Below are 13,295 nucleotides of genomic sequence, written 5' to 3' on the forward strand. Positions count from 1 at the left end.
TAATTGCACGTTTTTCGGGACCGATCTGAATAGTGTACTTCACTGTCGGCCATATTTGGCAGAATAACGAAGTCTTATCTTTTAACGTGTGATTCCGTAGGATTCCGAAAATGACGGATTTTTGACGTAATTTGGAAACGAAAACAACAAAAATTTTGTTTTTTTCAGTTGAGATTTCGGTACATATTGTGCTGTCCCTTATTGTGCAAAAACTATAATTAAAACAAATGTTAAGTTACTTATTCATCATCAAGTCACTTGTGATTATACAGTCTCAAATGTATTTCTGTAGTATTTTTATTTATGTATTTGTTTATTTTTTTATCAGAAGTTACAAGGAAAGTAAACAATGTTGGGTGACAAGTTAATGACTGAACATTTTTTTTATAAAATAAATGACCATTTTGATACATGAGCCATCAATATCTGTCGCCATAGTATTTACTTTTACACAGCATCTCTTTTTTTTGAAGTGAAAAACGAAGACAAACCAGTCAACGTTTGCATTGAATCAGAAACAGCCTTTGTTTAAATGATAGCTTCCTCTCGGAGGCTAATAAACTGCCGGTATTTCATATTTTGTTGTAAGTAAATTTTATATGGTTCTGTATCTGTATCTGTATCTGTAGAGTAGGGAGGGTGAGTGTAAGCCCACGCACTTAGGCCACATGTGACCCATTGTACATCCTCCCGAGGAGTTGTCCTCCTAGGTCGTCGTCCATCCTGTCCTTTCCAGGAAGGTGGACAGGTCGCTGGGAGACATCTCCTTTATATCGGCAGGTGTAGGCCAAGACTCGCCGAACACACACTCTCTTATTGACGATAACTCCGGGCACTCGCACAGGATATGCCTGACAGTCTCATCTTCCTGTTCACACATCCTGCATAGAGGTGTGTCCACTAGCCCCATATTATGTAGGTGTTTCCTTAGCTGACAGTGGCCAGTCAGAAATCCTACTGTAAGGCGTAGATTTTTCCTGGTCATCGCCAGATATTTCTTCGGCGCCAGCTTCCCAGGGTCGCCCAAGGTGATCCTGGCAAGATTACATCCTTTGATTTCATCCCATCTCTTTAAAGATTGAGCATGGGTGTAACATTTGACTAGTTCCGCAATTGTCGATGTCATCAGGCCGTGGGTGCCACTTGGTCCTAAAATTCTTAGTCCAGCCGCTTCCTTGGCTAAAGAGTCGGCAATGCGATTACCTTTACTCCTTTCGTGCCCTTTAACCCACCTCAGGATAATGTTATTATCTACCGAGGCTTTGGCTAAATCTTGGTGGCACTCTAGTGCTAGTCCTGAAGTAACACGGTGTCTGTTCAAGGCTAATAGTGCTTGTCTGCTATCAGTGCAGATTGTAATGTTTTTGCCAGAAATTCTTTTCTTGGTTATTTCTTTTGTGGCGATTGAGATACCAGCCAGTTCTGTTTGGACCACGCTGGTATTTCTTCCCATTCCCCATTTAATCCTTAGGCTTAGTGATCTGGAGTACACTCCACATCCTGAACCTTCTTTGGTTTTTGAGCCATCTATTTTATATGGTTATTATAAATTTTAATTCTGTCTAATGTTTCGCTCACTGGACAATTTAAATAACTCAATATCGGACTTGGAATATAATGCATTAACAGAATTGGGTTTTGATTGAAATGGATTTTGTTTATTAAGAAAATCCTTTCCAAAAAAGTGTACGCGACAGCTAATGAGGAGGTTTTTCCTACTGATAAGTCAGATAATCAAAATTATAAAACTTCAACAGTGTCACCATTAAAGTGCGCACCATATGGGAAACTTTTTTTTCGAAAAGTTTCAATTAGGTTTAACTTCGGCACTTGTTTGTGCTTTAAATTTAACTTAAAATAATGCGGCCAACTGCGACCCACTGACGTTCAGTGTTTGTCAAATTCAATTTTTTTTTTTAAAAAATTGAAAAAGTGCATTTCTAGATCGAATTTAACAAAAAGTTACTTGAAAAAGTTGAGTCTACGGCAATTTTATATCCATATGCCAAATTTTATGCAACTAGGATAAAGTTAACGTTTTGCTTATTTTTGACAGATATCCCCTTTATTTTAAAAAACAAGTTCAGTTAATTGTCATCAATTCATGTATACATGACAAACTCATCATGGAGTTTAACTTTTCTGATATATTTTTACTTATACGGACATTTTTAGAGAGAAATTAAAAATGTGCTATAAAAATTTTAACATGACGGGTGTAAAGTTTCAATCACTTGGCTATTTTCTTAAACAAACGTCAGTACCTTCAATTTTGAAAAAGCAGACACAACTTAAAAACTGCAATAAGTATTAATAAAATTACTAGAGTTGAAATTACATTAAAATTTCAATATTCAATATTTACAGATTATTCATAAACACTAACTAGGCCGGAAAGGATGCTTAATCACGTTGAATAAAATTTTTACCATGCTATGGTAGTGTCAAGTTGTTAATTTACTTGTCAAATTTTTAACAGTTATTGTTGCAATAATGTTGTCTCTTCAGGAAAGAATAGAAATAGTTTTAATATGTGGTGAGAATACACCATACCGACAAGTAGCTAACATTTTTAATGAACGGCATCCAGGAAAAAATGTTCAACATACTACTGTGTCAAGGATAATGTCGAAATTCAGAGAAACAGGATCCGTATCAAATCAATTTAAGAAAAAGCACACTCCAAGTAAATATGATGAGGAGGCCCAACTTAACATTTGTTTAAAATTTATTGAACACGGGCAAACGAGCATAACCGATATTATACAAAATACCGATTACAAGAGAGAAAGTGTTAGAAAATTTTGGCCTTTGGGGTTTTCATTCTGGTTTTAAGGAGAGAGAGAAGAAAATGTAAAGTTTCCGTATAAAATTTTATGGACAGATAAATGGAATGGTAAGTTCTCAAAATTGCCGATGGTGGGCCCAAGAAAATCCCAATTTCACAGTTGAATGTGGTGATCAGTATTCCTTTAAAACTAATGTATGGTGTGGGATACTTAACGACCAAATAATTGGGCCACTTTTCTTTAGGGAAAATTTATCATCCGTCCGTTATCTCAACCTTTTAAATAATGAGGTTAGTGAAGTTTTAGATAATATGCCTTTAAATATTAAATACGACCTATGGTATCAGCTTGATGGCGCACCAATACATCACACGGTTGCTGTAAAACAGTCCCTCCAACAAATGTTCAGAGGCAAAGTTATTGGACGTAACTGGGAACATTATTGGCCACCTAGATCACCCGACTTGACGCCTTTAGACGTTTTCTTGTGGGGTTACCGGAAACACAAAGTGTACCGAAGTAGACCATTTACTGACATACATCTGGAAAATACCATTCGCGAGTGCTATGCAAATATAAATCTCCGATTTATTAAAAATGCAGTTACAGATGTCTGTAGAAGAACCATAATTTGTATAGAACGTGGAGGACGACATACTGAAATGTAGGCTATAAGTGTTTGACAACCTCATTTAGATCAATAAGTAATTTTTTGTACCCATTTGTATTTTCTATAATATTATTGTTGTTTAAAATTTATAATAATAATAATAGTTCTATCGAAATTATTTGCATTTTTTTTAGTTGCCTCTGCTTTTTCGAAATCAAAGGTTTGTTTAAGAAAATAGCCAAGTGATTGAAACTTTGCACCAGTCATGTTAAAATTTTTATAGCAAATTTTTAATTTCTCTTTAAAAATATCCGTATAAGTGAAAATGTATCAGAAAAGTTAAACTCCATGATGAGTTTGTTATGTATATATGAATTGATGACAATTAACCGAACTTTTTTTTTTTAAATAAAGAGGGATATCTGTCAAAAATAAGCAAAATATTAACTTTATCCTAGTTGCATAAAATTTGGCATAGACACAACTTTTTCAGGTAACTTTTTGTTATATTCGATCTAAAAATGCACCTTTTCAATTTTTTTCCAAAAAAAAGTTGAATTTGACAAACACTGAACGTCAGTGGGTCGCAGTTGGCCCCATCATTTTTGGTTAAATTTAAAGCACAAACAAGTGCCGAAGTTAAACTTCATTGAAACTTCTTGAAAAAAAAGTTTCCCAAACAACAGAAAAAGGGCCTTCATTTTTGAATAAATAAGATATTAAAATCGCATATAGAAGAGGGAATACTTTGGGAAAAGTAATTAAAAATAATTGATCGAGAAATCAGGAGTATATAAATCAAATTGTGGAACTTGTTTTAAGGGCTACATTGGCCAAACTGACACAACATTTAAGAATCGCATCCCAGAACATTATATGAGCTATCATCTTTTAGATTTTGAAGTTTTATACATAGAAAATACCAGTTTAAAGCTTGATTATTTGGAAGCAATGGAAATCAATAAACTTAAAAATTTAAACATTTAACTGAATGACCGATTGGATTTAAATAGATCATCGTTACTGAACTTGTTTTCTTAGAAATCGACATTGTATTATGGATGTAGAATTTATATAATATACTCTAGGTAATCATAATTTGAGGATATACCTTAGGTATATAAAAGTTGAGTAGACGCTTCAGGTAATTTTATTATAAATCCTAACTCTAATTTTTTGAATTGAAAATGACAGACAGTATAATAATTCTCTCATCTATTCTTCTAGGTGAAGATTATCAAACCCCCCACCGAGACGGAAGAATCCGACGAGGAGGACATCCTGCCTCCACCCTCTCCGCCACCCGGATCGCCCCCGCCCCACGTCTTCCCCCCCAGACTTAAGACACACCCTGTCAATAACGTTCACCCATACGTCGCCAACCTGATACCAGCGCAACAGGCTAGTCAGAGTCCCGTACTGTACCGGCCGCCACTAAACGTGCTGCTGCCTCCACTGCCGTCAGCACATCACCACCTGCCGCCACCGCTGCCGCTACCGATGCCGCCTCATCATATGAGCGGTAGGCCGCCGGAGCCGCCGATGATGCATCACGGGCCTCCGCCCCCCGGGATGCCGCAGATGCACGTGCCACCCCCGCCGCCTCAGGCAGTGCAGACAACAGGTAATTTTTTTTCATTTAATAAGATATTTCAAGACGGTGATCCAGATGTTTCGGACTCCACCAAGTCCATGTTCTGGGCCCAAACATCACATTTTTTTTCATTAATAATGATATTTATCAACTTCATCAAATTTACAAGAAATATTGATATACTCACATTCTGTAGGTTACTTTAAAAACTTTTATAAAGTCACACATTCATATCCCTTACTGTATATGTATCCATGTTTCTTACAAAAAGTCTTGATATCTTTGGACTGGACTTTATCTGGAAACAGTTTTCATCAATTATTTATTTATTTATCCGACAAGTACACTACAGAATTGTTATAAAATCCCAAATGGTACATTAAGAAAGTTTCAATTGTAGAAACTAGTAAAGCATTAGAGTTCAGTTATGAACCCAACAACTAAGATCCTCAAGATAAACTATTGTAATTGCTTAAAAATAAATAAACCTATTTATTTTTATTAGTTCAGTATACCACAAACTATTAATAAAATACCAAATGGAACATAAAGAAGAAAAAATATTAAAAAGACAAGAATAAGCATAAAGACATTCAACACTAATGATCAATTAAATTATAAAACAAAACGTAACTATGTCAAGCACATTACAGAATTGTAACAAAGTCCCAAATGTTACATCAATGTGCAAACAAACCCTAGAGTCAAGTTTTTACTTCATAATAAATGAAGGTATGCATTTTCATTTGTTAAGTAGTACATTATATATAATTGTAATAAGATCCAAATGGCAAGCCAAGGAAGTTCAAATTCAAATAAAAAAAACACGTACAAACACTAGAATAAGTTATGATCATTTAAATAAATAATAAATGACTATTCAGAAGTTTAACGAAAAATCTCTGGATGAAGTCGTCTGATTGCCATTTTTTTTGAATTTTAAATGTGACAAATGAATAAGATCAAGTTCTGACAAGTATGTATTGAAATTTTTCAGAAGTCTACAACTTATTGCCATCGAGCTATAGTTAGTCTTGTAGACTACAAAAAGGAGTACAGAATGTATAACTTATTGGACTCGTCACAAAATATGATATAAATTTAGTATTTAGTCTACATATAAAAATCAGAACGTGAAGAAGTATAAAAAAGAAAATACAGACATATGAAAATGTAACTAATTACAACATATTCGTTCATGTCTTCAGAAATTTCTCTAACGAGTAGAATGCCCTGGATTCTCAGATCGGCAAGATCAATTTTGCTATTAAACAAATCTATAAATCTATTATAGCAGAGAATACCTTTATACAGTGTCACCGATAAAGTCCGCATCAAATGGGAAACTTTTTTATTTATCGTTTTATGTGAAATTTGATTTTGGCAGTAGATTTTGCTTAAGAAATGATGTCAAATGGCGTCTACAAAATAGGTCACGTGATTTCCTTAACCTGTCAAAATTGACATTTAAAAAAAGAAACATCGAAAAATGACATTATTCTTCAAAATATCCAAAAATATCAAAGGATAAAAACATTTTCTTTTGTAATTTTATACCCACACACCAAGTTTCAAATCCATAATAAGTATTTTATATTTTCACTATTTTTCCGCACTCCTGCTTTTTCTACTTATCAAAATTTAAGCACACCTGTACTAAATCATTTATTTTAACTAAACTCGTCACCGAATTTCTTTTTTTGTAATATAATAATATTTTGAGAGCCTCTTTGATGTTAAAAACAAATTTTGAAAAATAAAAGTTGTCAAACTTGATGCAAAGTTCATCTAGTTTCAACAGGGCTTTCAAAACTATACAGTACTTGAGTTTTTTAATGAGCAAATGGCCTCACAATATGAATTAGAACAAAACGGAACATTAGGAATTATCATTTCGTGATTCTTGAAGCCCATTCAATAAAAGAAAAAAACTCATAGTATTTACATTTACCTACTCCGCTAACAACACTAATTTAAAAAAACTGGGTAGGCTGTGAAAAAATATGAAACTACATAATGTGTTTTAGAAAACGTCACTGTCCCTGAATAAATTAATGCCCGTTAGTTCAATGTAATGTATGAAAATTAAAATAATATGTTATCTTTACAAGAAAAAATTGAAATTGTGCTAATTTGTGGTGAAAACACATTGCATCGACAAGTGGCTGATATTTTTAACGCAAGACATCCTGGTAGACATGTACAGCAATCCACTGTAAGTAGGATTTTAAAAAAATTTAAACTGACTGGTTCAGTTGAAAATACTTTTAAAAAACGCCATAATCCATCATGCAATAATGATGAGGTTCAGTTGGCTGTCTGCCTGGATGTTATCGAACAGGGAAAATCAAGTATTACCAATATTGTAGATAGAACTGGCGTTAAAAGAGAAAGCGTAAGAGCAATTTTACATAAAAATGAATTCAAACCCTACAAACCCAAATTTATAGATACCTTAAAGGAAAGAGATTTCGATGTTCGACTAGATTTCTCTTCCTGGTACCAAGGAGAAGTAGAATTAAACAGAAAATTTCCTTACAAAATCCTATGGACCGACGAAGCTACCTTCACATCGAACGGCGTAGTCAGTTCCCAGAATTGTAGGTGGTGGGCTCAGGAAAATACTCATTTTGTGATAGAATGTCGGGACCAATATTCATTTAAAACAAATGTGTGGTGCGGTGTTTTAAATAATCAGGTAATGGGACCATTCTTTTTTAGACACAATTTAACTTCTCAGGATTATTTGCAATTTCTAAATACTGAGATCAGTGATATAGTGGACAATATGCTGGTTGAAATAAGACACAGTCTGTGGTATCAATGTGACGGGGCTCCTATTCATAGTTCAAGACAAGTCAAAGAGAAACTATTAGAAATGTTTAGGGGCAAAGTTATTGGGCGAAATATGGAGCAAATATGGCCGCCTAGGTCGCCAGATTTAACTCCACTAGATTTTTTCTTGTGGGGTTACTTAAAACAAATCGTTTATAAACAAAAACCTTTTCGTGACGTGAATCACCTATAAACTGTTATTAGAAACTATTTTAAACATAAACCCTGTGAGTATCAGCAACTCAATAAAAGATGTATCAAGAAGGACAATTATCTGCATAGAACGCGATGGAAGACATACAGAAATGTAGTGTATTTAATGTCGTGAGTCTTTTTTCGTGTTTTTTTGCTATTAGGTATAGGTACATGCTTATTTTCAGTTCCTTTGAATTAAGATTAAATTCCACTGTATTTTTTGTTAAAAAAACAATAAACACTCTAAGATATTGTTTCCTAATGTTCCGTTTTGTTCTAATTCATATTGTGAGGCCATTTGCTCATTAAAAAACTCAAGTACTGTATAGTTTGGAAAGCCCCGTTGAAACTAGATGAACTTTGCATCAAGTTTGACAACTTTTATTTTTCAAAATTTGTTTTTAACATCAAAGAGGCTCTTAAAATATTATTATATTACAAAAAAAGAAATTCGGTGACGAGTTTAGTTAAAATAAATGATTTAGTACAGGTGTGCTTAAATTTTGATAAGTAGAAAAAGCAGGGATGCGGAAAAATTGTGAAAATATAAAATACTTATTATGGGTTTGAAACTTGGTGTGTGGGTATAAAATTACAAAAGAAAATGTTTTTATCCTTTAATATTTTTGGATATTTTGAAGAATAATGTCATTTTTCGATGTTTCTTTTTTTAAATGTCAATTTTGACAGGTTAAGGAAATCATGTGACCTATTTTGTAGACGCCATTTGACATCATTTCTTAAGCAAAATCTACTGCCAAAATCAAATTTCACATAAAACGATAAATAAAAAAGTTTCCCATTTGATGCGGACTTTATCGGTGACACTGTATATGTGCAATGGTTAATCTTGAGTATGGTTGATGTAGGTTACCACTTTTTTTTGTATCGTACTTGTGTAAACTGCTATTTTTAAGAATGGAATTCTCTTGTGTTTTAATATTCAGAGTAATTTGAAATATATGTAGTGAATCTGTGAGAATACCTATCTTTGGAAAAATTGATTTACGAGATGTGTTAGGCTTCACTCCAATCATACTTCTGACGATTTTTTTTTGGATTATAAATATCTGATTTAGGTAGCTTAAGCTACCCCAAAACATTAGGCCAGTGTTGATTGAACCAATCCATGGTATGCCAATTTCAGAGTTTCAGTTGATACAGTATTTTTCAGTTGTCTTATTACAAAACAGATTTTTCTCAGCTTGGTGGTTGTTTCGTTTATATGATTTTTCCATGTCATTTTTATTCTTTCATCATTGTAATTATACTTTTCTTGCTTTATTTTTTCTTTATATAGTTTTTTCAACGTATCAAATTTATTTTTAATGGTCATGTTTGATGAACTTTTAATAATGTTTGTCATATCACAGAGCATATTATGAAGTTCTTTCAGTTCTTTGGTATACCAGACTTTACAGTATTTCTTTATTTGCGTTCTTTTAAATGGAAATGAGATATCTTAGTAGAATTTGAAATTTTTGAAAAAGTTACTGAATTTATATGTGGTTATCTTTTACCAATTCTGAACACAATGAAATATTTGAAAACATAAGATCAGTGTAGGTCGAGCTTTTGTCGGTGATTCGTATGGCTTGTTTTATATGGTTTTCCATGCCAAATTTATTGAATTCTTGTCAGTAAATATATTTATATTGAAATCATCACATACTAAGTACTGAGTTAAAAATTAACTTAACTTAACAGTTGAGTACTTAACAGAAAGGCAAAGGTCATCTAAAATAGCTGAACAATTGTGGAAGTTTATTATTTTATGAAGGAATAGAACCATTTCAAGTTCACGTCTGTCCTCAACTGATAATAAATCCAATACAGACAGCCTCATTTGCGAGTTAAATCCAAAGTAGGGTAGGCCAAGTTTCCTAATTATATATTTATAGTAAAACCAATAATGATTGAGAGTAAAGCGTGTTGTCATATCTAAATTTTACGTTACCAGTTTATAGCAGAATCAAAATATAGTAAGCAGTAGAGTTGTAGGCTGTGGCAAATTATAGATAATACACAATACTAGTACGATTAAAAGGTATTATTTATGACAAAAATCAGTAATGAGCTTGTAATGAGTAATACTTATACATTTCCTGATTACTGATCAGTTAAAATTCATTATTTTCTGTATAGTGTTAGATATTTATTACAACTAGTGGCAACGCTGTACGCAACGATATTTCTGTCTTTGTCACTTTACTGTAACTTCCATCTCATCGTTGCAGTCCTCACTAATGTACTTGCAGCCATGAGGGTATCATTGGTTTGTGAATTATACAGCGTGAATTGTACGTTTTACAGTTAAGTTAGTCAGCAATCGACGTGTTGTGATAACAATTGGTGAAAATAATAGTGCTAATAAGTGTTTAAGCGTTACATAATTATATTTCTACACCGTTCTCAAACTACTCAAAAAATGGGAGACATGGTCGGGCCTTCCACGTCGAAAAAGGTAAAACGGTCGGAGTCTCGGTCAGTAAGAGAAAAACAAATTGTACTGCGAGTATTTCACTGTCTTGAAAGAGATCATCAGCCACCAAAAGATGACTTTGTGCATATGTGCTGTAATTCTACGTGTGTACCTACAAATAACCAACCGGGCATTTCTACATCATTAAGTTCCACAATTACAAAAGATAAATTAGTTGATATGTGCTCTGATTATACCGGTGTACCAAAATCATCCATTTACAAAATAGTAAGAGAAGCAGAAATTCATGTGGACATACAAACGCCAAAAACTAGTAGCGGACGAAAAAAAATCACAGTTGATGAAAAAGCCAAAACCAGTATACGCAGAACTATTGACAGTTTCTTTTTCAGAAATGAGCTGCCCACACTACAAACAGTTCTGGAGGCACTTAGCGATCATGAATTGGTCCCAAAAATGGGTAAAGAAACTTTTAGGAAACTTGTACACGAAATGAAATTTACGTACGGAAAAGTTGACAGAAAAAGCATTCTCATTGAACGTCAAGAAATAATAGCATGGAGAAGAAACTATCTAAGAAAAATTGACGAATTTCGGAAGCTCAAAAAAAAATTGTACTTCATGGACGAGACATGGGTTAACCAAGGACATACGGTCAAAAAAGTATGGCAGGATGGTAATATAACAAGTGCACGACAAGCCTTCATTGAAGGTTTGTCAGTTGGGTTAAAACAGCCATCTGGAAAAGGTAGTCGTCTGATAGTTACGCATATAGGAAGCGACAGTGGATTTTTACCAAATGGTGAATTAATATTTAAATCTAAGAAAACAGGCGACTATCATGAAGAGATGAATGCGGAGGTGTTTGAAAAATGGTTTGAAGGCATCATTCAACTTGTGGAACCTGGGTCTGTCATCGTCATGGACAATGCCCCATACCATAGTCGACATTTAGAACCATTACCGAAACAATCATGGAAAAAAGCAGCAATTCAAGAATGGTTAATTAATAAGAACATCCAATATAACAAAGATACTTTAAAGGCAGAACTACTTCAGCTAACAAAATTACACTCAGACAAATATAAAAAATTCGCAGTGGATGAAATGGCGTTAAGTCGTGGAATTACAGTTTTAAGGTTACCACCATACCACTGCGAATTAAACCCAATAGAATTAATCTGGGCGCAAGTAAAAGGATTAGTGGCACGAGAAAACAGAACATTTAAATTAGTGGACGTGCAACATCACCTACAAGAAGCTATTCGAACTGTTTCTGCAGAAGACTGGAAGAAATGCATGCAGCATGTTTTAAAAGAGGAGCAAAAAATGTGGGACATAGACAACCGTATTGAACACAATATTGAACCAATAATAATTCACTTTGATGATAGCGGTAGCAACAGTGACGAATCTGAGGTTGAAGATTAGACGAAAATTTGTACATTTACATTTATATTATATTCTATTATCAAAAATTTGTAATTTGTATTTTCGAGTACCCCTGACGATGAGTTTAAGATACTCGAAAGCTTGAGAATAGTTATAAAGAGTTCACTTATCAATTGCTGCAACCCAATAGTGAAAAAAAGTTATATATATGTATATATATATATGTATATATATATATATATATATATATATATATATATATATATATATATATATATATATGTGTTTTTTATTAATATTGTTAATTTATTTGGTACCTACTATAATTATCACGATTATTACTCCGTTTTCATAAGGCCCACCTAATGACTACAACGATTAGGTAAATTACGATATTGCAAAGTTTTAATGAAATAAATAAAAAATGTGTATGAATATTTTAACTAATTGTACTAAGAATTTTTCTTTCATTCTTAACCCTCTCAAAAATTAATAAGCACGCCCCCGATTTGCTGTCAACTGGGCTTACTTCTACTCTCAATCATTATTGGTTTTAGTATAGTGAAGCGATTTTGCACTTTTTCAAGTCTCTCTTTATGACAAGCCTAAAGAGGACACCAAATAACACTATTATATTCCAAAATACTCCGATCCAGTGAAAAGTATAATGACTTTATAGCATCATATTCTGTAATATGGCGGGTATTCCTTTTGATGAATCCGAGCATTCTGAATGCTTTATTACAGATATTATTGACATGATCAATAAAGCTTAGATCTTTATCGAAAGTAATTATTTACTTTATTTACTAAATTATTTACTTAATATTTCTGTATAATTTTTCCCTGCTGTTCTTGTATATTGACAGTTGCGGTTATGTATATATTGTGTTGTAATTATTATATATTGAAATTATATATTTTATTCATGTTATATCCATGTAGTTGGGCTAATCAGCCTGTTTGGATGAATAAATCAATAAATAAACAAAAATAGGGTGACTCCTAACGAATAGAGAATGACAGGTGAACATTTCCCGTGTTTGGTGCTATCTCTTGTCCAAATACTGAACTATTTTGCTGAAAACTTCAAAAATGTTAATTCTGATAAAAGTAGTTCTATATTCAGACAACAGAGATCAGTTCTAGACACAACAAAAATACGAAATGTTTCCTCAATGGTCCATGATACAAATCTGTTGACTACACAACAAAAAGTACTACTTCACTAATAACAAAATATTCTTTTCATATATATGTCAATGAACATGATTGAAGGAAACATATTGCCTAATGTAACCTATGAAAACTAGATACTGGAGTATAGACACGCCTGAAGAAGCCTGGCTTGCAAAAACTGTTTAGTGAAAATCTCGCAATGAAGAGTTTTTTTGAAAACTAGATACTTTTACCGCAATCATTTGAAAATTATGAACA

The 13,295-nt window shown here is 33.1% G+C and overlaps 1 protein-coding gene across 1 annotated transcript in view; it reads left to right on the forward strand.

Annotated features, from left to right (window-relative positions):
- The window catches only part of LOC111514198 (uncharacterized), a 41,883-nt gene that overhangs the window by 27,455 nt on the left and 1,133 nt on the right, over window positions 1–13,295 (forward strand). The window contains 1 exon segment of the mRNA XM_074182223.1: window positions 4,627–5,023. Coding sequence (XP_074038324.1) covers window positions 4,627–5,023 — 397 coding nt within the window.

The sequence above is a fragment of the Leptinotarsa decemlineata genome, unplaced genomic scaffold, assembly GCF_025532065.1.
Source record: "Leptinotarsa decemlineata unplaced genomic scaffold, Ldec_3_MD MMD2_P_RNA_scaffold_2, whole genome shotgun sequence".
NCBI lineage: Eukaryota > Metazoa > Arthropoda > Insecta > Coleoptera > Chrysomelidae > Leptinotarsa > Leptinotarsa decemlineata.